Source organism: Musca domestica, unplaced genomic scaffold (assembly GCF_030504385.1).
Source record: "Musca domestica strain aabys unplaced genomic scaffold, Musca_domestica.polishedcontigs.V.1.1 1, whole genome shotgun sequence".
Taxonomy (NCBI): Eukaryota; Metazoa; Arthropoda; class Insecta; order Diptera; family Muscidae; genus Musca; species Musca domestica.
This window is the reverse complement of record NW_026712114.1, coordinates 5458832-5482607: the sequence shown is the minus strand read 5'-3', so window position 1 is coordinate 5482607 and position 23776 is coordinate 5458832. Positions and strand designations below refer to the sequence as shown.

At 36.4% G+C, this 23776-nt stretch overlaps 2 protein-coding genes across 3 annotated transcripts in view; one reads left to right on the top strand and one right to left on the bottom strand.

Moving 5' to 3' along the window:
• Window positions 1–12941: 12941 nt before the first annotated feature.
• Window positions 12942–13937, bottom strand: LOC101900966 (transcription initiation factor IIA subunit 2). The gene is made up of 2 exons (XM_005183953.4): window positions 13754–13937; window positions 12942–13561 (listed from the first exon to the last, which is right to left on the bottom strand). Exons 1-2 carry the CDS (start codon window positions 13823–13825, stop codon window positions 13310–13312), a joined length of 324 nt encoding a protein of 107 aa, XP_005184010.1. The 5' UTR covers window positions 13826–13937; the 3' UTR covers window positions 12942–13309.
• A 1828-nt stretch (window positions 13938–15765) lies between these two features.
• LOC101889032 (protein pellino) overlaps window positions 15766–23776 on the top strand; it is a 104837-nt gene continuing 96826 nt past the window's right edge. The window contains exons 1-2 of one of the 2 annotated variants that reach the window (XM_059118107.1): window positions 15766–15953; window positions 21980–22402. In XM_059118107.1, coding sequence (XP_058974090.1) covers window positions 22392–22402 — 11 coding nt within the window. In that variant the 5' untranslated portion in view covers window positions 15766–15953; window positions 21980–22391. The remainder of the gene's footprint in view (window positions 15954–21979; window positions 22403–23776) is intronic. The other variant, XM_059118111.1, reaches the window with a different exon arrangement.

Genomic DNA, 23776 nt, shown 5'->3' with positions numbered 1-23776 from the left:
TGAAATAATTCCGGTGAATGATGTCGCTAAAATCATCAAAATACTGAATATCGAGAGGAGGTACTGTTATATGGGGGCTACACGAAGACGTGGACCTGCACAGACAATTTTCTGTCTTAGGCTGTAGTATCCATGACGAATTTCAAATACCAAATGTGAAACATTGCCGGTGAATAATGTCGCTAAAATCAACAAAATATCGAATATCGGGAGGTAACGTTATATGGGGGCTATACCAAAACATGGACCTACATGGCCCATTTTCAATACCAAAAGTCCTGCAGACATAATACGCATTTGAGTAAAATGTTATCAACCAACTTCATTTCGTTCGGAAGCTAGAGTGATTTCCACAGACGGACGGACATGGTTAAATCGACATGCTGACCAAGAATATATATACTTTGTGTGGTCTAAAATATATATTTCGAGGTGTTGCAAACGGAATGATAAACTTAATATACCCTCCATACTATGGTGGAGGGTATAAAAAAAGACTCATACATACAAGCAAACATATGCATTTTGTGGGGGGATTTTGTAATAACGGGAAATTGACGATAAATAAAAACGAAAATAACTGATGCTGCAGATTCCGCAAAATATATGTCAATGAAATTTCTGTTGAGATGCGAACGTGATTCCCAGATAACAAAGAAACCATATTTCAGTTTCTTTCCCAATCAAGTGAAGAGCGGAAAGATTTGGTTGTTTCCGAAACAAAGGGGAACCACATGCGTAGATGTATCTGATAGGAAATTTCGATATTACACAAATTGTTTATATGTGATGTTCGATTTTGCTAAATTTAGGCAGATACGTCATATTTGTAAGGGAAAGAAATTATTGTATATACAGGGTGAGATGAAAAATCGGCTACCAACTGTAGATAGCTGTCATTTCTAAGCCACTCGTCCGACAGCTGTTAAAATTAATCCAGTGACAGCTCATTGTATTGTTTACAAGCGTACAACTGCATTTTGGTGAGAATTTTCCAAGAAAAAATTTATTCGTGATGGAATTCAGGGGTGACAGTGTGATTTCGTTATATTTGCCTGGAAAACCACAAATGGCTATCGTTAGAGCACTCCAGCATTTAAACAAATCTTTGGTGTCTCGTACCATCGCTCGTTACCGTGATACTGGTAGCGTAGCCCGTCGTCAAGGAAGTGGACGGAAGAAAACAGCAACATCAGCAGAAATGGTTCGAAAAGTAAAGAAGCAGCGACTTGATCGAAACCCGCGTCGCAGTGGCCGAAAAATAACTCGTTAGCTGAACATATCGCAATATTCCATTCGGCAAATATTGAAAAATGAGCTCGGCATAAAGCCATTGAAATTCCAAAACGTGCAAGAACTTACACCGCAACAAACAGAAAACATACTCAAAAGAGCTAAAGAGTTGCTTCGCTTGGCCGAAAGTGGTGAACTCCCGAGAAAACATTCGTTGTCCAGCAGTTTGTAAACAAACAAAACGATCGTGTTTATTTGCCAAAGAGGTCAGCTGAAAATGTGCACCTGAGGTTGGCCAACAGAACTCAAGCGTCGGCCAGGATGATGGTGTGCGCCGTCATAACAGTCGATGCTCGCTCTCCGCTCGTATCAATCGATCAGAAGAAATGCCGAATATTATTGCGAAAATATTCTGGAGGGTGTATTAAAGCCTTGGGCGGGCAAACATTTTGGCCGCAGACCTTGGTCATTCCAACAGAACTCTGCACCATCGCCACCCAAGAATGGTTACAAAATGTGGTTCCTCGCTTCATTTCCAGCCCACAATGGCCACCAAAATCTCCGGATACCAATCCTTTGGACTATTGTTTCTGAAATATTTTGAAAAGCAAGGTTGGCACTGAATAATACCCAAGTGTCGATCATCTCAAGCAAGCGCTTCGCCGGGAAAGGGGCCAAAATACCGCAGAGCAACATTCGGGCAGCGTGTGAAGGTTTCATTGGCCGTTTGAAGGCCATAATTCGTGCCAAAGGTGACCAATTCGAACAAATCTAAACTTATTCTAAAATTTCAAGCTATTTCCGAATTTTTTTGATTTCATTTAATAAAATTTAAAAAAAAAAATGTAAAATTATGGCGTTTGACTTTGTTCCTGTTTTTTTTTTCTCTCACCCTGTATACCCTCCGTAGCCATATGACTGAGTGTAGAACCAGTAAAAGATAAATATGTACCATTTGTTTTCGTTATCGCTTCTTGCTCGTTCCTTTTTATACCCTACACCACAAGGTGGCCGGGGTATTATGTCTATGTGCATTTGTTTGTAACAGGCAAAAGGAAACGAGATAGACCCATAGTTCCTTTTGATGATCTGCATATAATCACATTCTGAGTCGATTTATGCATGTCCATCCGTCCGTCTGTTCATGTATTTTTGTAAACAAAGTACAGTTCGCATTTATTGCCCTATCCAGATGAAATTTTGCACAAATCATTTGTTTGGCCCATGGACGAACCCTATTGAAATTGGAGATAATTGGTGAAAATTTAGATATAGCTCCCATATATATATCTTCGTCCGATTTGCTTTTTATTGTGCACCAAACGTGTAATATCAGCCCAAATAGTATGAAATTTTGCACATACAACCAAATTAGGCCTGAAAATAAGTACGCCAAATTTTATCGAGATCGGTTTAGATTTGGATATAGCTCCCATATATAACTTCGTCCGATTTACCTTTTATTGTTCACCATATGTCTAATATTTGCCCAAATAGGATGGAATTTGGCACTTACGACCGAATTGAGTGTAGAAGCTAGTATGTCAAATTTGGTGAAGATCGGTTCAGATATAGCTATAGCTCCCATATATATTGGTCATCCGATTTGTTATATTTGTTACCCACAGCCGTAATTTGCACTCCGTAACAACGATATTCAGGGAAAGACATCAAATACAGCTCAGAAATATCTTTGCCAAATTTAATCAAGATCGGTTCCGATTTGGATATAGCTCCCATATATAACTTCGTCCGATTTACCTTTTATTGTGCACCAAATGTCTAATATTTGTCCAAATGGGATGGAATTTGGCACTTACGACCGAATTGAGTCTAGAAGCTGGAATGTCAAATTTGGTGAAGATCGGTTCAGATATAGCTATAGCTCCCATATATAATGTTCATCCGATTTGTTATATTTGTTACCCACAGCCGTAATATGCACTCCGTAACAACGATATTCAGGGAAATATATCAAATGCAGTTCAGAAATATCTTTGCCAAATTTTATCGAGATCGGTTCCGATTTGGATATAGCTCCCATATATATCTTTATCCGATTTCAGATAAATTGTGCACCAATTGGGCAATACAAGTCCGAATTTAAAAGATACAAATGCTTCGGCATATTTAGTCCTTTGAACTTTAAATTATAATCATGATCATAGCGCGTATGATTGAATTCTCCTATAAAAACTTTAAATTGTTATGCGGAGCTCTACTAAATTAGCATAGTGGTTATGGTATCAAAAAGTAAGCCCCGCCCGAATTTAAGACTTTCTTTACTGGTTTCCTATTTGTTTACGGAAACATTGTAGAGAATTGTTCTCAAGTTATTTGTCTTCATACAGTTGCAGTTTTTTTATCTCACCGTATATGAGCCATTTTGATTAGCAATTGGTATGTTATTGTCCTGTCTAGACATTTTCTTCAAACATATTTTCATTTATCTAATATTCAACAAAATTCCTTAGCCATCGGACACTAGTTGTGGCAAATGGTTTACTTTGCAGACATAACGCTTTTATCAATTCCGTTTTAATTAAAATGACCAAGGTTTTTTTAAAAGATAACTCTAACTAACCAAAACTGCTACTTTATCTATCTTCAAAAAGACACCGACCCGGTAGCCATCCCACTGACTTCTGTTCTTTGTGCAAAAAAAAAAAAAAACACCAAAGTCCATGAAAATCCCGCATTTCGTAAATGGATTATCTAAAGGGAATTTATTTCAAAAATAATAGAACGAAATAATCAAGAATTGTTTATTTATTTATTTATTTTTTTTTTTTTTGGTATTGATTTATTCTTTTCATTTTTATTGGCGTGGTTATTCAAAATCTTTCGCATTGTGATACCACTTATCAATAATTTATAACCCATTTTTTGTTCTATTTTGTAGTTGCAATGGCTCCACTACAAAAATAACATTGGTTTTGCGCTTGTACTACACGAAAGAAGTCAAATAAATGGAGAATATCAGATTTAGGTAGTTGGGCTGTTGTTGTACTAACCTGACATACTACTACTAATATACAAAACAAGTAAAAAAGCTGTAAGTTCGGCCGGGCCGAACTTTGAATACCCTCCACAATTTGGAACGAATTTATCAATTCTCAAAAACAATAAAATCCCTTAAAATATTAGAAATACCGAATGTAGCCGTTATATTAGGGTCAATACGACGACATGGATCTGCATAGGTAATTTTTTTCATAGGCCATTACTATATTCAAATGCGAAACTTTGAAAAAAAAATCTGTGAATAATGTAGCTACTGTCATCAAAATACCGATTATCGGGAGGTACCGTTATATGGGGGCTATACGAAGGCGTGGACCTGCACAAACCATTTTTTGTCTTAGGATTTAGTATTCATTGCGAACTTCAAATACCAAATTTCAATTTCACAATTCCGGTGAATAATGTCACAATTCCGGTGAATAATGTCGCTGAAATCATCAAAATACCGAATATCGGGAGGTACCTTTATATGGGGGCCATACGAAGACGTAGACCTGCACAGACAGTTTTCTGTCTTAGGCTGTAGTATCCATTACGAACTTCAAAAAGCGAATTCGAAACAATTCCGGTGGATAATGTCGCTAAAATCATCAAAGTACCGAAAGTAGGGAGGTACCGTTATATGGGGGCTATACGAAGATGTGGACCTGCACAGTAAATTTTCTGTCTTAGGCTGTACTATCCCTTTGGAACTTCAAATACCAAATTTGAAACAATTCCGGTGAATAATGTCGCTAAAATCATCAAAATACCGAATATCGGGAGGTACCTTTATATGGGGGCCATACGAAGACGTAGACCTGCACAGACAGTTTTCTGTCTTAGGCTGTAGTATCCATTACGAACTTCAAAAAGCGAATTCGAAACAATTCCGGTGGATAATGTCGCTAAAATCATCAAAGTACCGAAAGTAGGGAGGTACCGTTATATGGGGGCTATACGAAGATGTGGACCTGCACAGTAAATTTTCTGTCTTAGGCTGTACTATCCCTTTGGAACTTCAAATACCAAATTTGAAACAATTCCGGTGAATAATGTCGCTAAAATCATCAAAATACCGAATATCGGGAGGTACCTTTATATGGGGGCTATACCAAAACGTGGACCTATATGGCCCTTTTTCAATACCAAAAGTCCCGCAGACATAACATACATTTGAGCAAAATGTTATCAATCTATTTCAATTCGTTTGGAAGCTAGAGTGATTTCCACAGAAGGACAGACGGACGGACATAGCTAAATCGACATAGAATTTAATGCTGATCAAGAATATATATACTTTGTTGGGTCTGACATGAGTATTTCGAGGAGTTACAAACGGAATGACAAAATTAATGTACCCTCCATAGTATGGTGGAGGGTATAAAATATCAATGACTAATATTTATCTTTTGGGGGGAGATATGAATTAGAAGTACCATTACCCCAGCCCAACATCATGCCGGTTATATTGCCAATGTTTTGCTATCGAAAAAAAAAGAAAACAACAAAAGTAATAAAGAAATGGGAACGTAATCAGGCCTCTGGAATTGTGAAGGACTTTTGCTACACCCCTTTGGTTATATATATGTTGGCAAAGAGGGGGTGTGTAATAACTAAAGTCCATAGTTAATGGAAAATAACTCAACTTAAATAACTCGCAGTTGAATTATTCTGAAAAATTCCATCAGAAAATGTCCGTGTACAGAAGATTATATTCTGTTAAACTATTTGGAGAGATATTAAAAACATAGAAATAACTTTTAGAGCGTTACGAAAGGAATTAGTCAGTGGAGAATTTGTTGACAGAAGAAGCAATCAATAGCCTATAGAGACCTAAAAACATTGGAGAGTGTTTGATGTTCTATTGCCAGAAACACAGATGGATTGAAGACCTCTCCCGTATCGAAATGTTGTAGTTTCATCCATGAACATAGCCACGAGTTTCCAAGATACAGAAGATATAAATATATCATTCAATGGTAAACCTCATATAAATAATGGTTATAGACCTCAGATCTCTGTTGAAGAAATACATTTCAATGCAATTTCAATCAAGAATTTTGTATGATTACAATACTCAAGTGTGAAAATATCAAAAGATATTGGACCATACTTTCTTGTACCTCTCCCACAAAAGTATACAATTTCTACGAACAAGTAAAGAAGTAGCTAAGTCCGGCCGGCCAAACTTTAGAAGGATGTTGAAAACACACAAAAAAATCGTCGAAAAATGCCGCTTAAATGAAACCCGTTATATAATGGCTATACGAAGACGTGGACCTGCATAAGTCATTTTTGGTCATAGGCTGTAGCACCGATTCCGAACTTCCAATACGATATTTAAAACAATTCCGGTGAATAATGTCGCTAATATCATCAAAATGCCGAATATTGGGAGGTATGTGAACTATACCAAGACATGGACCTGCATAGATGATTTTCCGTCATAGGTTGTAGTATCCATTACGAACTTCAAATTCGAAATTTGAAACAATTCCGGTGAATAATGTCGCTAATATCATCAAAATACCGAACATTGGGAGATATCGCTATATGTGTACTATACCAAGACGTGGATCTGCATAGATGATTTTCCGTCAAAGGTTGTAGTATCCAATGCGAACTTCGAATACCACATTTGAAACAATTCCGATGAATAATGTCCCTAATATCATTAAAATGCCGAATAAAGGGAGGTGCCGTTATATGGGGCTATACGAAGACGTGGACCTGAACAGACAATTTGCTGTCATACTCATTACGAACTTCAAATACGAAATTTGTACACAATTCCGTCCTATAATATACCCACAATCATCAAAATACCGAATATTGAGATGTGCGATTATATGGGGGAGCTATACGAAAACGTGGACCAACATGACCCATTTAAGAACTTAATTTGCTTACTGACAAAATGTTTGCAGAATGTTAGCCTTCTATCTCAATTCATTCGAAAGATAGCGTTATTACAACAGAAAGACAGACAGACGGACATCGACAAATCGATCAAGAATTTTACGCTGATCAAGAATATATAAACTTTATTAAGTCTGACATCAGAATTTCGAGGAGTTACAAACGGAGTGACAAAGTTAATATAACCTCCATAGTATGGTGGAGGGTATAGAATTAGGGAATGATTTTTTTTTGTGAAATAGAGATTTCTTTTAACTTTTGTTGGGTCGGACATCAGTATTTCGAGGAGTTACAAATGGAATGACAAAGTTAATATAACCTCCATAGTATGGTGGAGGGTATAAATATTAGGAAATGATTTTTTTTTTTTGAAATAGAGATTTCTTTTCGTTGGTGACTTATAGTGAAATATTGTGAAGAATATTTTGGTCCTTCAGGCCATTCTTAAAAATGATGCTATGTTGGAGATTTTTGCATAAATTCACATAGAGTACGGCTTTAACCCTAAAATGTGTTTTAATCTACATGATTTCCTAGCGTTTGTGTACGGTTTAGACTCTTGACGTCTTCTTGGACCCATATTAGAATTTTATGACAAACTATTTGTAGAATATTTAGACTTGCGAGAATTGTGAGAATTTTCGAGAAAAAAAATTATTTGTGATGGAATTCAAAGATAGTGTGATTTTATGTATTTGGCTGGAAAACCACAAGTGGCTATCGTTAGAGCACTCCAGCATTTAACTATGAATAAATCTTTTGTGTGTCGTACCATCGCTCGTTACCGTGATACTGGTAGCGTAGCCCGACGTTAAGAAAGTGGACGGAAGAAAACATCAGCAGAAATGGTTCGAAAAGTAAAGAAGCGACTTGATCGAAACCCGCGTCGAACTGGCCGAAAAATGGCTCGTGAGCTGAACATATCGCAATATTCCATTCTGCAAATATTGAAAAATGAGCTCGAGGTATAGCCATTGAAATTCCAAAAAGTGCAAGAACTTACACCGCAACAGAAAGAAAATATACTCAAAAGAGCTAAAGAGTTGCTTCGCTTGTGCGAAAGTGGTGAACTACCGAATTTTGTTTTCTCTGATGAGAAAACATTCGTTGTCCAGCAGTTTTTAAACAAATAAAATGATCGTGTTTACTTGCCAAAGAGGTCAGCTGAAAATGTGCACCTTCGGTTGGTCACCAGAACTCAAGCGCCGGCCATGATGATGGTGTGGACCGCCATAACAGTCAATGGTCGCTCTCCGCTCGTATTAATTGACCGGGGCATTGGAATAAATGCCGAATATTATCGCGAAAAGGACTCAGCACCATCGCACTCAGCACGCGCCACCCAAGAATGGTTACAAAATGAGGTTCCTCCCAGCACACAATGGCCACCGAAATCGACCACCGGATACCAATCCGTTGAACTATTGTGTCTGATGTATTTTGGAAAGCAAGGTTGGCACTGAAAATACTCAAGTGTCGATCACCTCAAAGAAGCGCTTCGCCGGGAATGGGCCAAAATACCGCAGAGCAACATTTGGGCAGCGTGTGACGGTTTCATTGGCCATTTGAAGGCCATAATTCGTGCCAAAGGTGAGCAATTCGAACGAATATAAACGTTTTCTAAAATTTAATGCTATTTCGACATTTTTTGCTTTCATTCAATAAAACTTAAAAAAAATTAAAAATTATGGCATTTGACTTTGTTAAACCTATCCAAAAACCAATAATTATTTGTTATTTACTTTAACATAAGTGAGTCTCTTAGATCAAGTTTCTTGGAATCAGTGGCATATGACCATCCACTTTGGTGGAAATTTACAAAAATTTCTACGACAAAATTCTTTGCTTGCTTTATACAGTTTCGCATCACAAATTCTATAATTTCATTGACCCTGTTTTGACGTATTCAAATGTTTCCTAAAACATATTGAAATAAGAAAAAAAAAACTATAAACAAATTAGTTCTTTGTTTTAAAACATTATGACGCATTAAACTTTATTATTATTTTAAATATAGAAACAAATGAAATCAAGTTGTTAATTGAGCCAAAACCAAAAATGACCGGCCAAAATCGGGTAGGTCGCTTGGTCGACACATGGAATTTTGCCATCATCATTGACGAACTGAAAGGTTTACAATGCGTTAATTGATACCACAACTCGTGTATGCACCGTAGATTGTTGAGTTGTAAAATTATCTTTGATGCTGTACTGGCTGACAAGGATCGCGTGATACAACCAGTCTGAGGTGGGTAGGTGATAATTTTCATTTATTAACACTTTTTCAAAAAATTAAAATTTCCAAAACAAAAATTATAAATCAAAAAATTATTCGATTTTCGAAATCCTGATTTCGGCTATGTTTGATTAATTATAAGTGAAATGAAACACAATTAATTTATAAATCTTAAAGTAATATACTCTAAAATGTCATGGCAATTTGCTGAACTAGGTGATGGGATTTTCGCTGATTTTGGGAAGTACCGTCAGCGAATATTTCACACTTTTTTTTAATAATAATATTGGGTAACATTGAAATGAACTGGGAACTTTTTCAAAACTCAAAATGAAATATACTAAAAATTCCAATGGAGGTCTTCTCTTAGAATACTACAATTGTACGTTTTTATAGAGTAGAGCTGGAGATATACGACATCTATGACCATTGAAAAGTGTTGTTGTTTAAGAGTCCATTAGCAATTATTTCACACTTTTTGATGATAACACTGGACAACTTTGAAATTAATTGCGTACTTTTTCGAAGTACTAATTGAAGTTACTAAAAATTTCAATGGAGGTCTTCTCGTAGAGGAGACTAAAATATTTTTTATTTTTATTGAAAAGCAATGGAGATATGAGAACTTGACCCCTCTATTTAGTTAACTTTTCGCTGTAAACTTTCAAAACGTCTATAAATGTATATTCTGCACATTAGGAAACCTCTTGAGGTGTCCATGGACTAGCAAGTGTCCGCTATTTCGCCAACGAAAAGTCCGCACTAAAATTTAAATTCGTTCCTACTGGGTGAGATAAAACAAAACTGCAACAAAGTCAACGTCATATTTTTACATTTTTATTTTAAATTTTATTGAATGTAAGCAAAAAATGTCGGAAATAACATAAAATTTTAGATTAAGTTTAGATTTGTTCGAATTGGTCACCTTTGGCATAAATTATGGCCTTCAAACGGCCAATGAAACCGTCACCCGCTGCCCGAATTTTGCTCTGCGATATTTTGGCCCATTCCCGGCGAAGCGCTTGCTTGAGGTGATCGACACTTTGATATTTTCTAGTGCCAACCTTTCTTTCCAAAATACTCCAGACACAATAGACCAACGGATTGGTATCCAGAGATTTTGGTGGCCATTGTGGGCTGGAAATGAAGCGACGGACCTCATTTTGTAACCATTCTTGGGTGGCGCGTTCTGAGTGCGATGGTGCTGAGTCCTGTTGGAATGTCCAAGGCCAAAATGTTTGCCTGCCCAAGGCTTTAATACACCCTCCAGAATATTTTCTCTATAATATTCGGCATTTATTCTGATGCCACGCTCAATTAATACGAGCGGAGAGCGACCATCACCATAGCCGGCGCTTGAGTTCTGGTGGCCAACCGAAGGTGCACATTTTCAGCTGACCTCTTAGGCAATTAAACCCGATCATTTTGTTCTTTTACAAACTGCTGGACAACGAATATTTTCTCATCGGAGAAATCCAAATTCGGCAGTCCACCACTTTCGACCAAACGAAGCAACTCTTTAGCTCTTTTGAGTCTATTTTCTTTCTGTTGCGGTGTAAGTTCATGCACTTTTTGAATTCATCAATTGATTTACCCCGAGTTCATTTTTCAATATTTGCCGAATGAAATATTGGGATATGTTCAGCTCACAAGCCATTTATCGGCCACCGCGACGCGGATCTCGATCAAGTCGCTTCTTTAAATCCTGGAGTGCTCTAACGATAGCCACTTGTGGGTTTACAGCCAAATATAAAGAAATCGCACTAACACGCTTGAATTCCATCACGAATAACTTTTTTTCTGGAAAATTCTCACCGAAAGGCTTTTGTACGCTTGTAAACAATATAATGAGCTGTCACTGGAATAATTTTAACAGCGGTCGGACGAGTGGCCTAGAAATGACAGCTCACCCTGCATTTCCAAAACTACATTCGTGTCTTAACCACAGACACCAACAGTGACATTTATATCAAATTTCAGGATTTCAGTTCTATTCCTTCAACGAATGCCAAGTTTAGTATTACTTGGTAATTTTCTTACATTTATAGTACACATTTTCAAAACTACCTCCATATCTCACTTCCAGATACCAACAGAGATCTCGATATCAAATTTGAGGATTCCAGCCCCATCCCTTCGCCCAATTCCAAACTTAGTTCCCTTTAGTACTTTTCGTACAAATATGGGACACATTTCCAAACCACCGCCAATTCTCAAACGCAAATATCATCACTAATCTAAATATTAAATTTCAGAATTCTATCTCCATCCCTTTACCCAATACTAGATTTAGTACCATTCAGTACTTTTCGTATAATTATAGTACACATTTCCAAAACCCCCTTCATATGTCCAGGCTACACATGAACAGCCAGCCCAATACCAAAATTTTCGATTTCAATCACTATCTATTCACTCAACACCAAATTGTCCCAAATAAAGCACTATTTAGTACTTGTAGTGCACATTTCCAGAAACCAACCTCCAACAGGCACCCCAAAACAACATTTCAAATTTCCCGCTACATCTGTTCACCCTACACCAAACTGTTTCAAATTTATATATCAAATATATCATACATATATCAAACAACTTTCCAACCTTGATTATCATAGCAAATTTCAAGTCTCTATCATTTAACATCATCCAAGTTGTAACATTTTAGAGGTTTGGAACCATTTTAAAAATTTTTATAATTATCGAATTTCAAAAAAAAAAAAAAAAAAAAAGGATTGGTACATCTATCCTGCACTCCATCAGTAACCCTGACTCCAAATTTCAACTCATTCCGTTTGTCTAATGCAAGTTATTCGATTTTTAGTACACTTTAGTACCCTTTTAGTACGAATCTCCAAAAACGCAGCCCTTTCCCACCCCTACGTACCAAGACTGACCCTCGTGCAAAATTTCAAGATTCTAGCTTCAGCCGTTTCATCTAGTCATTGATTCTCAATCAGTCATTGAGGGTCCACCACTAGGGGCCTTCTAATATCAACAAGCACTAGTGGCCTTCTAATGTAGAACACCATTGGAGGTATTTTCATACAGAAAACCACTAGAAGCATTTTTATATAGAAGATCATTAGAGGTCTTCTTATGTCGAAGACTTTTTGAGCCATTTATTTATAAAGAACTCTAGAATATAGAAAACTGATATTTATATAGAAAACCATTGGGGTTTTCTTATATGGTATACTGGTCATGTAGGTAACCACTAGAGATTTTCTTATAAAGGAGACCACTAGATTACTTCATATTTTAAAACCAACTAGATATCATTTTATAAAAACAGACTCCTTCTATAGAGGACTCTTACATTGATTATTATACACAATGCAGCAAGAGGTATCTTTATATGGAATACAACTACATGTCTTCTTATGTAGGAAGTCATTATGGGGCTTACTTTACAGAAGACTACTAGAGATCTAAAATAGAAGAAGTAATCTTGGGGTCTTCCTGTATAGAAGACAACTAGGGATCTTATATGGAATTGTACTCTTCCCTTTGTAGAACATTTATATATATCACACTTACTACACAACTCTTTGCTTAAATTAATGCTACATTAATTAACTTGATTTATTTAGAAAATCTTATATTAAATACATGGTATTTGTCTTTGTCTACATCATCAATTCGTTACTGTCATAATTATTATCATTAGTAATAAGTAATGCCATAGTCCATTTCCAAGCCAATAGTGTGTTTTCCTATGAAACCATTACTCCACAAAACTTAAATTATCTTCTTACTTTAATATAGTATGTATATCTAACCATCATCATCCACATGATCAATTTATTCGTATGTATTCCAAGTCCAACCATAAATGAATTTCTTCTTTCATCTCGGTGGCTCTTTGTAATTAATAATGTTAACAATTCGAATAGACCTCTTTGCCAGGTTTTTTTTTTAGTTGAATTCGCCGCTCTTGCCATCACATGCCACAATCTTCACCTTATTCACTTTGGCAAATTCGTGGACTTCACGGAATTCCACTTCGTTCAACATCAGTGTCCATACATTGTCGCAGAAACGATAGGTGTTCAGTTTGCTGGCTTTAAATGTAACACGAGCCTTGACACGCTGACTGAGCGCATTGTTGATGCATTTGTCAAATTGCAGCAGGACCTTAAATGCCAATGCGGGTGTAATTTGTCCATACTGAAAGTAAGGTAGATAGGTTTAAATCAATGGCCCAATGGCCCAAAGGATAACAATCAAAATCGCTTTATGTGCAGACCCCAAGCTGAGAAAATTTCACAGATTCAATCAATAATTGCATATGCATGAATATTTAAAATGCAAAGGTTCTATGAACTTTTCTGCCTGGGCAACATAAAGTAAATTTCTTACCTGGATTAATTCGTCCAAACTTTCTTGCAGGGTATTGCCCAGTGTGGTATTACGATACAATTGATAGGACATATTTGTGCTAATTTGTTAGATTTTAATGGAAATAAAACAAAAAAATTGGAAACTATCAACCAATTGTAGCTGTGTCCAGACAACGAAGCGGCACAATTATTTTCGTCGGCGCCGACTGTCATGTGTAAGCTAGGGATTCGTAGGTCGACTTTTGAATAATAGCCTTTTGGCACTGAAATGTATAGTCTTAGTAATCGAAATTTGATTTTAAGATCATAGATTTTGGGTCCAGAGTTAAATTAGCAACTGTTGTGTTTCAGAAACTATGTTAGGCGACTTTTCCTTTATAAAATAAAAAAAAAAAACAAAATTTCTAGACTTTAGCTTAGCTACGTTGCTAACTATCGATAACATTGATCTTTCACAAACTACAGGGTGATTCAAAACAGATTAATTTATAATAAAATACATTTATTCAATTTTGCGACGCGTTTTTCGTTTGGCTAAGCGGCTCATCAGGCATATTTGGTGTGTATGACGGCTTACAAGGGCCGTTCTCTGGAAAGTTATATTTATTTCGAACTTATTGCGTTTAAGCATATGAGAATTAAAACCACCCTCGACAAACCCTCGACGTGCAACTCAAGTTCTATTAGCAATTCTTTTTCACAGCAAAGTTTGGTTTTGTACTGATGTATTTTTCGTCCAAATGAACGTAGAGGAACAACGGAGTGAGGTTAAGGTTGACTTAGTTCGATTTTGACCTTACACTCATTTGTTCTTTTCCGAAGAAGCCTGCCAAAAAAGTGTGATATGTATTCTCACCTTTACTATGGACATATTGAGAGACGAGTTCGGTGAATATTTTTGATTTGTTCCAGATATAATGTATAAAGAATATAATGTATAAATGTTTATTGCAATAACCGATTTTTATTTATGATATCGAAAATTTCAGAAAAAACTAGTAGGTATTTGCATTCTTCTAAATTCTTCTCCCGTGGAGATGTTGGCTTGTGTTCTGAAACACCGCCAGGACACAACTTTTATCCTTTACAGCGTGAATTTCATGTATTCTCACTGTAAAGGTGAGAATACATAAAAGGCTTTTTTGACATCGGCTAACTTCTTCAGAATAGAACAAAGGAGCGTAGGGCGTAGAAAATATTAGTTTTGCAATTTTCTTAGATATCACAAAGGGTTATCGTAATAAAGCTTTTTCATTCTTGCAGTTCTGGAAGAGACCAAAAGTGTAAACAAATTTGACATTACATCTGGTTTTTAAAGTCTGGGGCTGGATTCTTGTTCTATGAAAATATAAATATTTCATTTATTTGAAAAATATTTCATTTATAAAATTTTTCATTCAACATTTCTTTCCTTTATAAATTTTTTCATTTCACATTTTCATAGAACAAGAATTGAGGCCCTGGTCTGTCAGCCTAGCACCTTTCATTGACGGCACTGCGCAAATAATAATAATCCAAAGGTAGGAACCAGTTTTTTATTCACCGAACCGACATTTGACAAGGTAAATTAGAGAATATGCAGTGAAGTCTTATTTGAAATGACCATACCTTCTTAATTTTACCATGGTCGGAATATTTCCCAGCGTTTGCTCGGCGGAAGGATAAAATTATTATCTGTCAAATCAGGCATGAGCTAAGTGTTACCATTCACGAAATAAGCTTTAGTTTAAAAAGAAAATGTTTTATGGCGCAACCTGTATTAAGTTTTATTGAGAAAAAAATGGTACATGTATAACTTTTCGCCCTATGTGTAAATTTTTTGCCCTCCGTCTTTAATATGTATTTTCCCCAGTGACAAAATGGCAACACTGTATCAAAGACTTTAGTAAGGGGATCACATGCTTTGAATTGTTTGTTAGAGCGAGTCGACTTTCGATTAATCGATTCTTGTGAGTAAAAGTCCAAATCGCAAAGTCGACGTTTTGTAATCGATTTTCGATTTTGAAACCATAGCTCTTTGTCGACATTGACATTTCATATTATTTCATGTCGTCAATAAGTGAAAACCGAAAGCGGAAAAGTGAAAAAGTTACCGAAAAGCAAAAAGAGTGTTAAAGTAAAGCTTCAAAATTAAAAAAATAGAAAAAAATTAAATGAAAATAAAAAGGCATTAATTGGTGGAGTGCAAACAAAAAAAAAGCGGGCCGAAATGTTCTAAAGTAAATGGAAAGAAAAAATGTTTGAGAAAATTTCAAAAAACAGACGGAACGAAAAAGTTGATGTACCTTAATATAAAAAATTCTAGTTTCCTATTTCCCTTCGTTTTTTTTTCTTCTTCGAAGATATGATGGTGAAGATTTTGCATTGCACTGAGGAGTTATAAAAGGAAATTTGTGAAAAAACGTATTGATATGAAGGGAAAATGGAAATAATGAAAAAAAAATATATATAAATGAATTTATGAAATTAAATGGAATGAAATAATATTTGTTAAACGTGTAAATTGAAAAAAAAAAAATCATTGAATGTCAAAAAGAAATTTTATTTGTGCTGTATAATCAATGGTTGTGTCTAGCAAATGCACTTCGGCCAAAAAAAAAAATGCATCGAAAATTCCCTTTTAAAGAAAATATCGTAGAAGAAAATTGCCGTGATTTTTGTTCTGCTGGAAATGCAATGCAAATTAAAACAAAATATTAATGCAATTAGTTGTGTTTTGTGTGTGTGTAATGATAAAACTAAAAAGCAAAAAAACTTAACATTTAAATGTGAATTTATCTTTGCATGCTATGCTGTTGTTTTTGTTATCGTCATCGTCCGTCGCCGCCGTCATTTGCTGCAGTGAAAAAAGCAGCCACCATTACCACCAACCATCCATCCAACCAGCCAAGTTCTAACAAAGGGAAAATTGGAACGCAAATTGTGAATTGTTGTTGTTGCTGCAGTATTTTTTCCAATGAGAAGACTACTTGCACGCATACATCAAGCCAGTCAGTCAGCCAGCCAGCCGAGCCGTCGTGTGGAGGAGATACATACAGATGTACATACACATAGATGGCTGGATGGTTGTTATGTTGTTGTTGGGGTTTTTTTCTTATTTCATATTCCATTCCTTTTTTAAGTTCTTTGTTTTTGCTGTTGTTGTTGGTGTTTGGTTGCCTTCGTCCGTTGTTGTTTTATTGTTGCTGCTGGTTGGGGGTGAATGTAAGTTGAGTGTGTGTGTATGTATATGTTGAATGTCCATTGAGGGGGGCGGTGTGGGAGGTGGTGGTGGCGGAGGCAACGAAGACGAAGGCGTTTGAAATCAATGATTGTTCATTCATTAGTCTGGCTTTGGCATGATTAAGCCTCGATTAAAAACTTCAATAGCAAAAACTCTCACATTTTTCTGTATTTCTCTCTCTCTCACACACTATGCCGCATACTCCCACTCTAATACACTTGTTCATTTCAAATTGTTTGTTTTTTGGAGAGCCAGTCGAGGAGAAAAACGTAAACATAGTCGGGCATGCAGCAAGCAAGGGAGGGAGAGAGGTAGACTCATCATTTGGATATTGCAAAAAGCAACAACAACAAAAACAAACAATCCAATTGAAGACAACAACATTATTTATTATCACATCTAGATCTAAACAACAAAAACAATAATTCTAGAAAGTCAAAACAATTTGAAATTTTCTTTGTTTAATCGTCTGAGATTGCTTCTCCGAATTAAATGTAGCTGTAATTGTTGTTGTTTTCGCCCCTGCAGTAGTTTCTCATCTAGGAACGAAATTAGTAATTGGGGAATATATAAAAAGAGAGAAAGAGGTGTTTCAAATTAGAAGATGATTTGATTTCCAATAAACCAATAATTGCTCTGTTCCAGATCTGCAAGAAACTAAATAGAGTACATTTTTTAAAAAAGGATACCAAAAGAAACTTTTGGAGGCTCAATTAAAAAATATATATGTCTGGTTACTTTTTCTCTTTTGCATGCAGAGAAAAGTACAACCATGCAAAAACTTGCAAGCATTCAGCTGACTTGTCAAAACAAAACATTTTGTGCGCCATAAAAGAAAGAAATCAAGCTAAATTTTTATATTTGATTAAAATGTAAAAAAAGGAGACAAAAACAAGAATTGCCACATTGTTCCCAAAAAAAAAAAGAAAAAAAAAATAGGCCTGCGAATACCTAAAAAAAACCGGATAACTAATAACAAAGAAAGAAAAGTTGCAAAAAATCTCAGTAAAAGAACTGTCAACTTGTTGTAGCGGCAATTTATGTAGTCTTTATAGATCCCAATTTAGGAAATCATCTACTTTTATGAGCTGCAGCTAAAGATCCTCTGGAATTAGTGGGTAGGTTTGGCAGAGCAACTAAATAGTATCATATGACTACCCTGTTTTTAGTTGCAGGTGGTGAACCCCAATAACGGATTCATACTGTAGTGGTTGACCACATCAATATAAATTCTATTCAGACCTTCCTAATAGGCTTCTTGATCTGGGGACTCTCTCTTATAACGTTTGTCCTCCCTCTTTCTTTGGATCAATGCAGTTCCGTTCTGACACGCCTGATTGGGGGAGTTCTCTCCACCATATAATGGTTTGCATGACTTGACACGGTAATCCCAACCATGTAAATGGTCCTCTGAAGTCATGAGGAAACAATTTGTTGCAGTTCTTAGGTCAGCATTCTGGCAGGTCTGGATGCTCTTCCATTGCGTAGCACTTATATATTCGCAGACCACACTGGAGCCGTATAATTAACCACAGACCACTGTCATATAAGAGGTCAACCAGGTCTCCTTATCAACCGGCCAGAGCCTTGAGGATCTTGTTCTACTTGTAAATTTATCACAATTTCATAGCTGTGCCTTGGGCGGACAACTGGAACATATACTGTCGAATGTGATCCCAATGATTTTGACGAGTTAGTGGTCGGAATTATATTTCTCTCGACTTGTATATTCAGCTCTGTTCTCGTCTCTGCAGGCTATATGGTAAAGATTTAATGGTGGATATTTTCATATCCCTTGCGTGGAAGTAGGTAGCGAAATAGATGCTCAGTCCTACACATATGTCATCAGCACTGGGGCCGTCGCCATGATCGTACAATCATCCGCATATTTGACGATCTCCAAGCCATATAGTGGGCGAGGCATTTTGGAAAGGTAGAGGTAAAGCCTTTCTGAAGATATGACCTTACCTTGGTACCTCCCTATTTCACTCTATAGGGTTTGGATTTTTTGTTTTACGTACGACTGTCGTCAGCACATATAATTAATTATCCAACATTTCAAACTTGGCCGGAGGGTATTTTTTCAACATCCTCAAACAGTGTGGTGTGGTTGAATGTATCAATTGTCAACCAACACTGTTCTATGGCACGATCTGTTCTGGTTTAACCCTCGATTGATATCTGTGGATATGGCGTGCGATGCTGCTGTGGTATTTTGTTGTGAAAGGAATCCGTGTTCATGTTTGGCAACTGAATAGCAACCTCTAATGCTGGGGAGTAGTAAAGCCTGAAGAGTGTTTGCAACTGGCGAAAAAAACGTAATTGGCGTAATTGGTAAGATGCACCTTTGCTGTAATCTTTGCCTGGCTTCAATACTTAAGTAAACCGACCCAATTACCACGCTTCGGGAATAATGTGGTTGGCTAACAACAGATTGAGGACTTTTTTTGAGATACTCAACTCCAGGCGTATTCAGCTGTTTCGATATTATCATAAGCGATTTAAATAACCAGCACATAGCTTCGGATCATACACTTTTAAGTCGGTTAAGTGACAAAGGATCATCCATTTTACCCAAATCCACTTTTTTCTTTCATGCTTCGTACGAACCGGATAACCTTTACTGTTAATTCACTCACTCTGGTATCAGTAGGGTTGGAACTACTTACTATGCTCATTTGCCGGACCCATTGTCTCTGCTGGGAAAATTGGTTACTATTTCGAGTATTCGACCAGCTGCAGCTATGATGACGATTTGAAAGATCTCTTCAACTAATCGAACATCCGAAGGTTGTGGCGGACTTCTAAGGAGAAACTTGACGAACTCTCCGAATTCTGGCCAGTGGGCTTTCCCTTGGTGAAGTTTGGCGCTCAGAGTTTATGAAATCGAGTTACCCGCATATGGGGATGCATATGAGATGGTGGTTGGACACAAGAAAAATAACTAAGTGGGCCAGTCGCATTACTTATCAAATCAGGCGACACTATAGTTAAGTTTAAATCGATTTAGCCTATATTTGAGTGATTTTTGTTTATAGTTGGAACTTGATCGTGTGCCCCATAACTCAATCTTACTGGACAAATGTAGCATGATTGGGGCAAAATTACCATAATCATAGAAGGCAGATATATATATGGAAGGTATAACTAAATATGAACCGATTTCGAGAACACTTTTCTAAATTGTATCTGATATCTTGCAGCGAATTTAATTGCAGAGACGTTAGGTTTAGTAAGCTTATTGGTCCATTGTGTTCATCCTACTTTATGGAAGAAGAATAAAATAATAAAAGAGAAGGAAGCGAACATTGAAGAGGAAGTGTGTATATAGATAGGAATAGATAAGATAGTAGGATTGTATCCACGGTGTAATCAGCGTGTCGTCCTTTCCCATTTTAGTCTTCTGGCTAACTGAAGAATGACCGCTAGCTCGGTTTCGGAGAGGGAGAACAAGTCGGGCAGAATTTTCTTACCTAGTAGCGTCTGTCTCATTCCGATAAGAGTCGGACAGTGGCAGAGTCTCAGTTTCCTCCTAGTCCTGACAAAGCCTGCGGTATCGTCACCCTCCACTTTGAAGTCATAGCCCTTATGTTGCAGTGTCCTGTAATTAGGCCCTCCACAAGGTTTAAGTCCGACTTCGTCATGGATATGAGTGACCTTAATTTCCATTCGGAGTTCACCGGCCAAATCTTTTTGGAGACATTACATCCCCTTCCAGCTATCCAGTTCTGTTGAAATCTCCCAAGATAATGTTTATGCAGTATTTGGGAGAAGTGGCATAAAGGAAGCTTCACTGAGCTCTCAATCTCTAGATCTACTGACTCAGATCCGCGTCTGGCAAATTAATTTCCTGATATTTTGGGGTCCAACAGAGTTTGACAAACGACTTAACATTTTCCAGAGCATTCCTGCAATCCAGAATTGTCATAGATTTGATTGTAAAAGGATTAAGAGCCTTCAGGGCCGCTTGACTATCGACATATATAGTCACCGGTCCATCCAGCTCATTGATTCTGTTTGCCAGCAGCTCTATGGCCTTCCTGAAAGCAAAGATTTCTGGCCCCAACTCTCTTCCCCTTTACATCTTTGACCCATACACCACTGCGGTGGTGAGTTTTGCTAATAATGGCCTCAAACTAAAGTTATTCTCTATCAAGACTAATAAAATTGAGTCATTGCAATATTATGGGAAATGAAATGTCCGATGGGCTACAGCGAAAGGGTTTTTCATTCCCCCCAGGATAAACACAGAGGATAAAATTGATCCACCACCCTTTTTTATTAACCAGTTCTACCACGTCTTCAGCAGAAAAGTAAAAAGTCTTCTCTTAATAAATACTTTGAAGAATGTTTTTTTCGATTCAGAGCAAACTTCTTTGAAATTTTTCCATTAATGGAAGATCTTAAAATTTTCTGTTTGCACAGAAAATGAAAGAAGAGCGATAAATAAAATGTAACAAAAAATTACATAACTCTCATGTATGGAGTTCGGAATCCAGTTTCTTGCTCCCCCTCGCATTTGTGTGCTCTCTACACCAATTTGTCTTGGTTTATTATTTTTCTAATAAGATTTTAATGTTTTGGCTATGCTTTGTTATCAAATGACTGTCTGGCTGTATCACTCTTCCTCTGTGCATGCCATACATGCATGGTTTTGTATGGGTGGGTGTGTGTGTGTGTGTACATGGGTGCATTTAGGTGGCTCAACTCTCGGTGAACTGGTGGATGATGGATGAATTGATGATGGTTTTCGAAAAGAAAAAAAAAAATCACATATTAATACAAATTACCATTTAAAACAATAAAATCATGGAACAGATGAGAAAGACAAATAAAAAAGAACAGACGTAAAAATAAACTTCAAAAAATCTTGCCTTCAACATTTATTTGTCTGTTTGTCTTCCCGCTCTCCCAAAAAAAAGTGAAAAGTGTAAATGGAAAAAATCAACAAGAAAAATTTATCATTGTTTCTATTTTTATTTATTTGTTTTTGTTTTATTTTTTTTTTTTTTCGAAATGCAGTCAGCCAGCCAGTCAGCATTATCATTAGCAGATCAGAGTCAGCCAGTGTGTTCTCTACTTAAGAAAGAAAGAAAAAAAAAGGAAATAAACCAACACGACCAGCAAGCAAGCAAGCTAGCTGCTAATACACAAAAGAGATCTTCTCCCCATTTCCACAATTGTCTTGAAGTTTATCTGAAACCAAAAAAAAAAAAAAATCAAATAAATAAATAAAACAGAAGCAGCAAAACAACAACGTCAAAAAGAAATTCAAAACAACAAAAGTCGTGTGATTATCATTCGCATTTCACAACCACCAAAATAATTTAGCAAAATTAATTTCCGTCGCATAAAAATCTTTTCAAAACTGGATTATAATAAATCCGACGATATTGGATCTCTACAGGAAAACAACTCGGGCATAACCAACAAAATGGTTAAACGGTAAGTTTTGCGTTTTTTATTTACTTTCTTCTTTTGTTTGTTTATATATAAAAGTTTTCGTTTTCATTTTGGAGAATTCTTTGGAAAAAAAAGTAAAAAAGCTGTAAGTTCGGCTGGACCGAACTTTGAATACCCTCCACCATTTGGTACAAATTTGGCAATTTTCAAAAAAATATAATCCATTAAAAATTCTGTTAAAGTCTTAAAAATACCGAATGAAGCCGGGTCTATTAGGGTCTATACGATGACGTGGACCTGCATAGGCAACTTTTTTTTATAAACTATTATGATATTCAAATGCTAAACTTAAAAAAAAAATTGTTTACAATGTAGCTAAAATCATCAAAATACCGAATATAGGGAGGTACCATGGGGGCTATAAAACGTGGACCTGCACAGACAATTTTCTGTCGTAGGCTGTAGTTTCCATTACGAACTTTAAATACGAAATTTGAAACAATTCCGGTAAAAAATGTCGCTAAAATCATCAAAATACCGAATATCGGGGGTACCCTTATATGGGGGCTACACGAAGACATAGACCTGTACAGACAATTTTCTGGCATAGGCTGTACTATCCATTACGAACTTCAAATACGAAATTTGAAACAATTCCGGTAAATAATGTCGCTAAAATCATCAAAATATCGAATATCGGAGGGTACCGTTATATGAGGTCTATACGAAGACGTGGACCTCCATGACCGATTTTCTGTCTTAGGCTGTAGTATCCATTACGAACTTCAAATATCCAATTTGAGACAATTTCGGTAAATAATGTCACTAAAATCATCAAAATACCGAATATCGGTGGTACCGTTACTTGTTACTGAGCTAAGGGATATGGCTGGAATCCTGAAATTTGATATTGAGGTCTCTGTTAGTATCTTTAATTGAGATATGGAAGCAGTCTTGAAATTGTGTACTAAAATTGTACGAAAACCAGTAAAGAAAGTCCTTAAGTCGGGCGGGGCCGACTTTATGATACCCTACACCACTTTGCTAATTTAGTAGAGCTCCGCATAACAATTAAAAGTTTTTATGGGAGAATTCAATCATACACGCTATGAGTATAATTATAATTTAAAGTTCAAAGGACTAAATACGCCGAAGCATTTGTATTTTTTAAATTCGGACTTGTATTGCACATTTGGTGCACAATTAATATGAAATCGGATAATGATATATATGGGAGCTATATACAAATCGGAACCGATCTCGACAAAATTTGGCAAAGATATTTCTGAGCTGTATTTGATATATTTCCCTGAATATCGTTGTTACGGAGTGCATATTACGGCTGTGGGTAACAAATACTACAAATTGGATGAACAAAATATATGGGAGCTATAGCTATATGTGAATCGATCTTCA

Bases quoted from the DNA above. Each gene is read 5' to 3' on its own strand.
- LOC101900966 (XM_005183953.4), bottom strand. From the start codon at position 13,825: ATGTCCTATCAATTGTATCGTAATACCACACTGGGCAATACCCTGCAA. The intron at 13,562-13,753 runs GTAAGAAATTTA...CCTTACTTTCAG, and splicing joins GTTTGGACGAATTAATCCAG to TATGGACAAATTACACCCGC.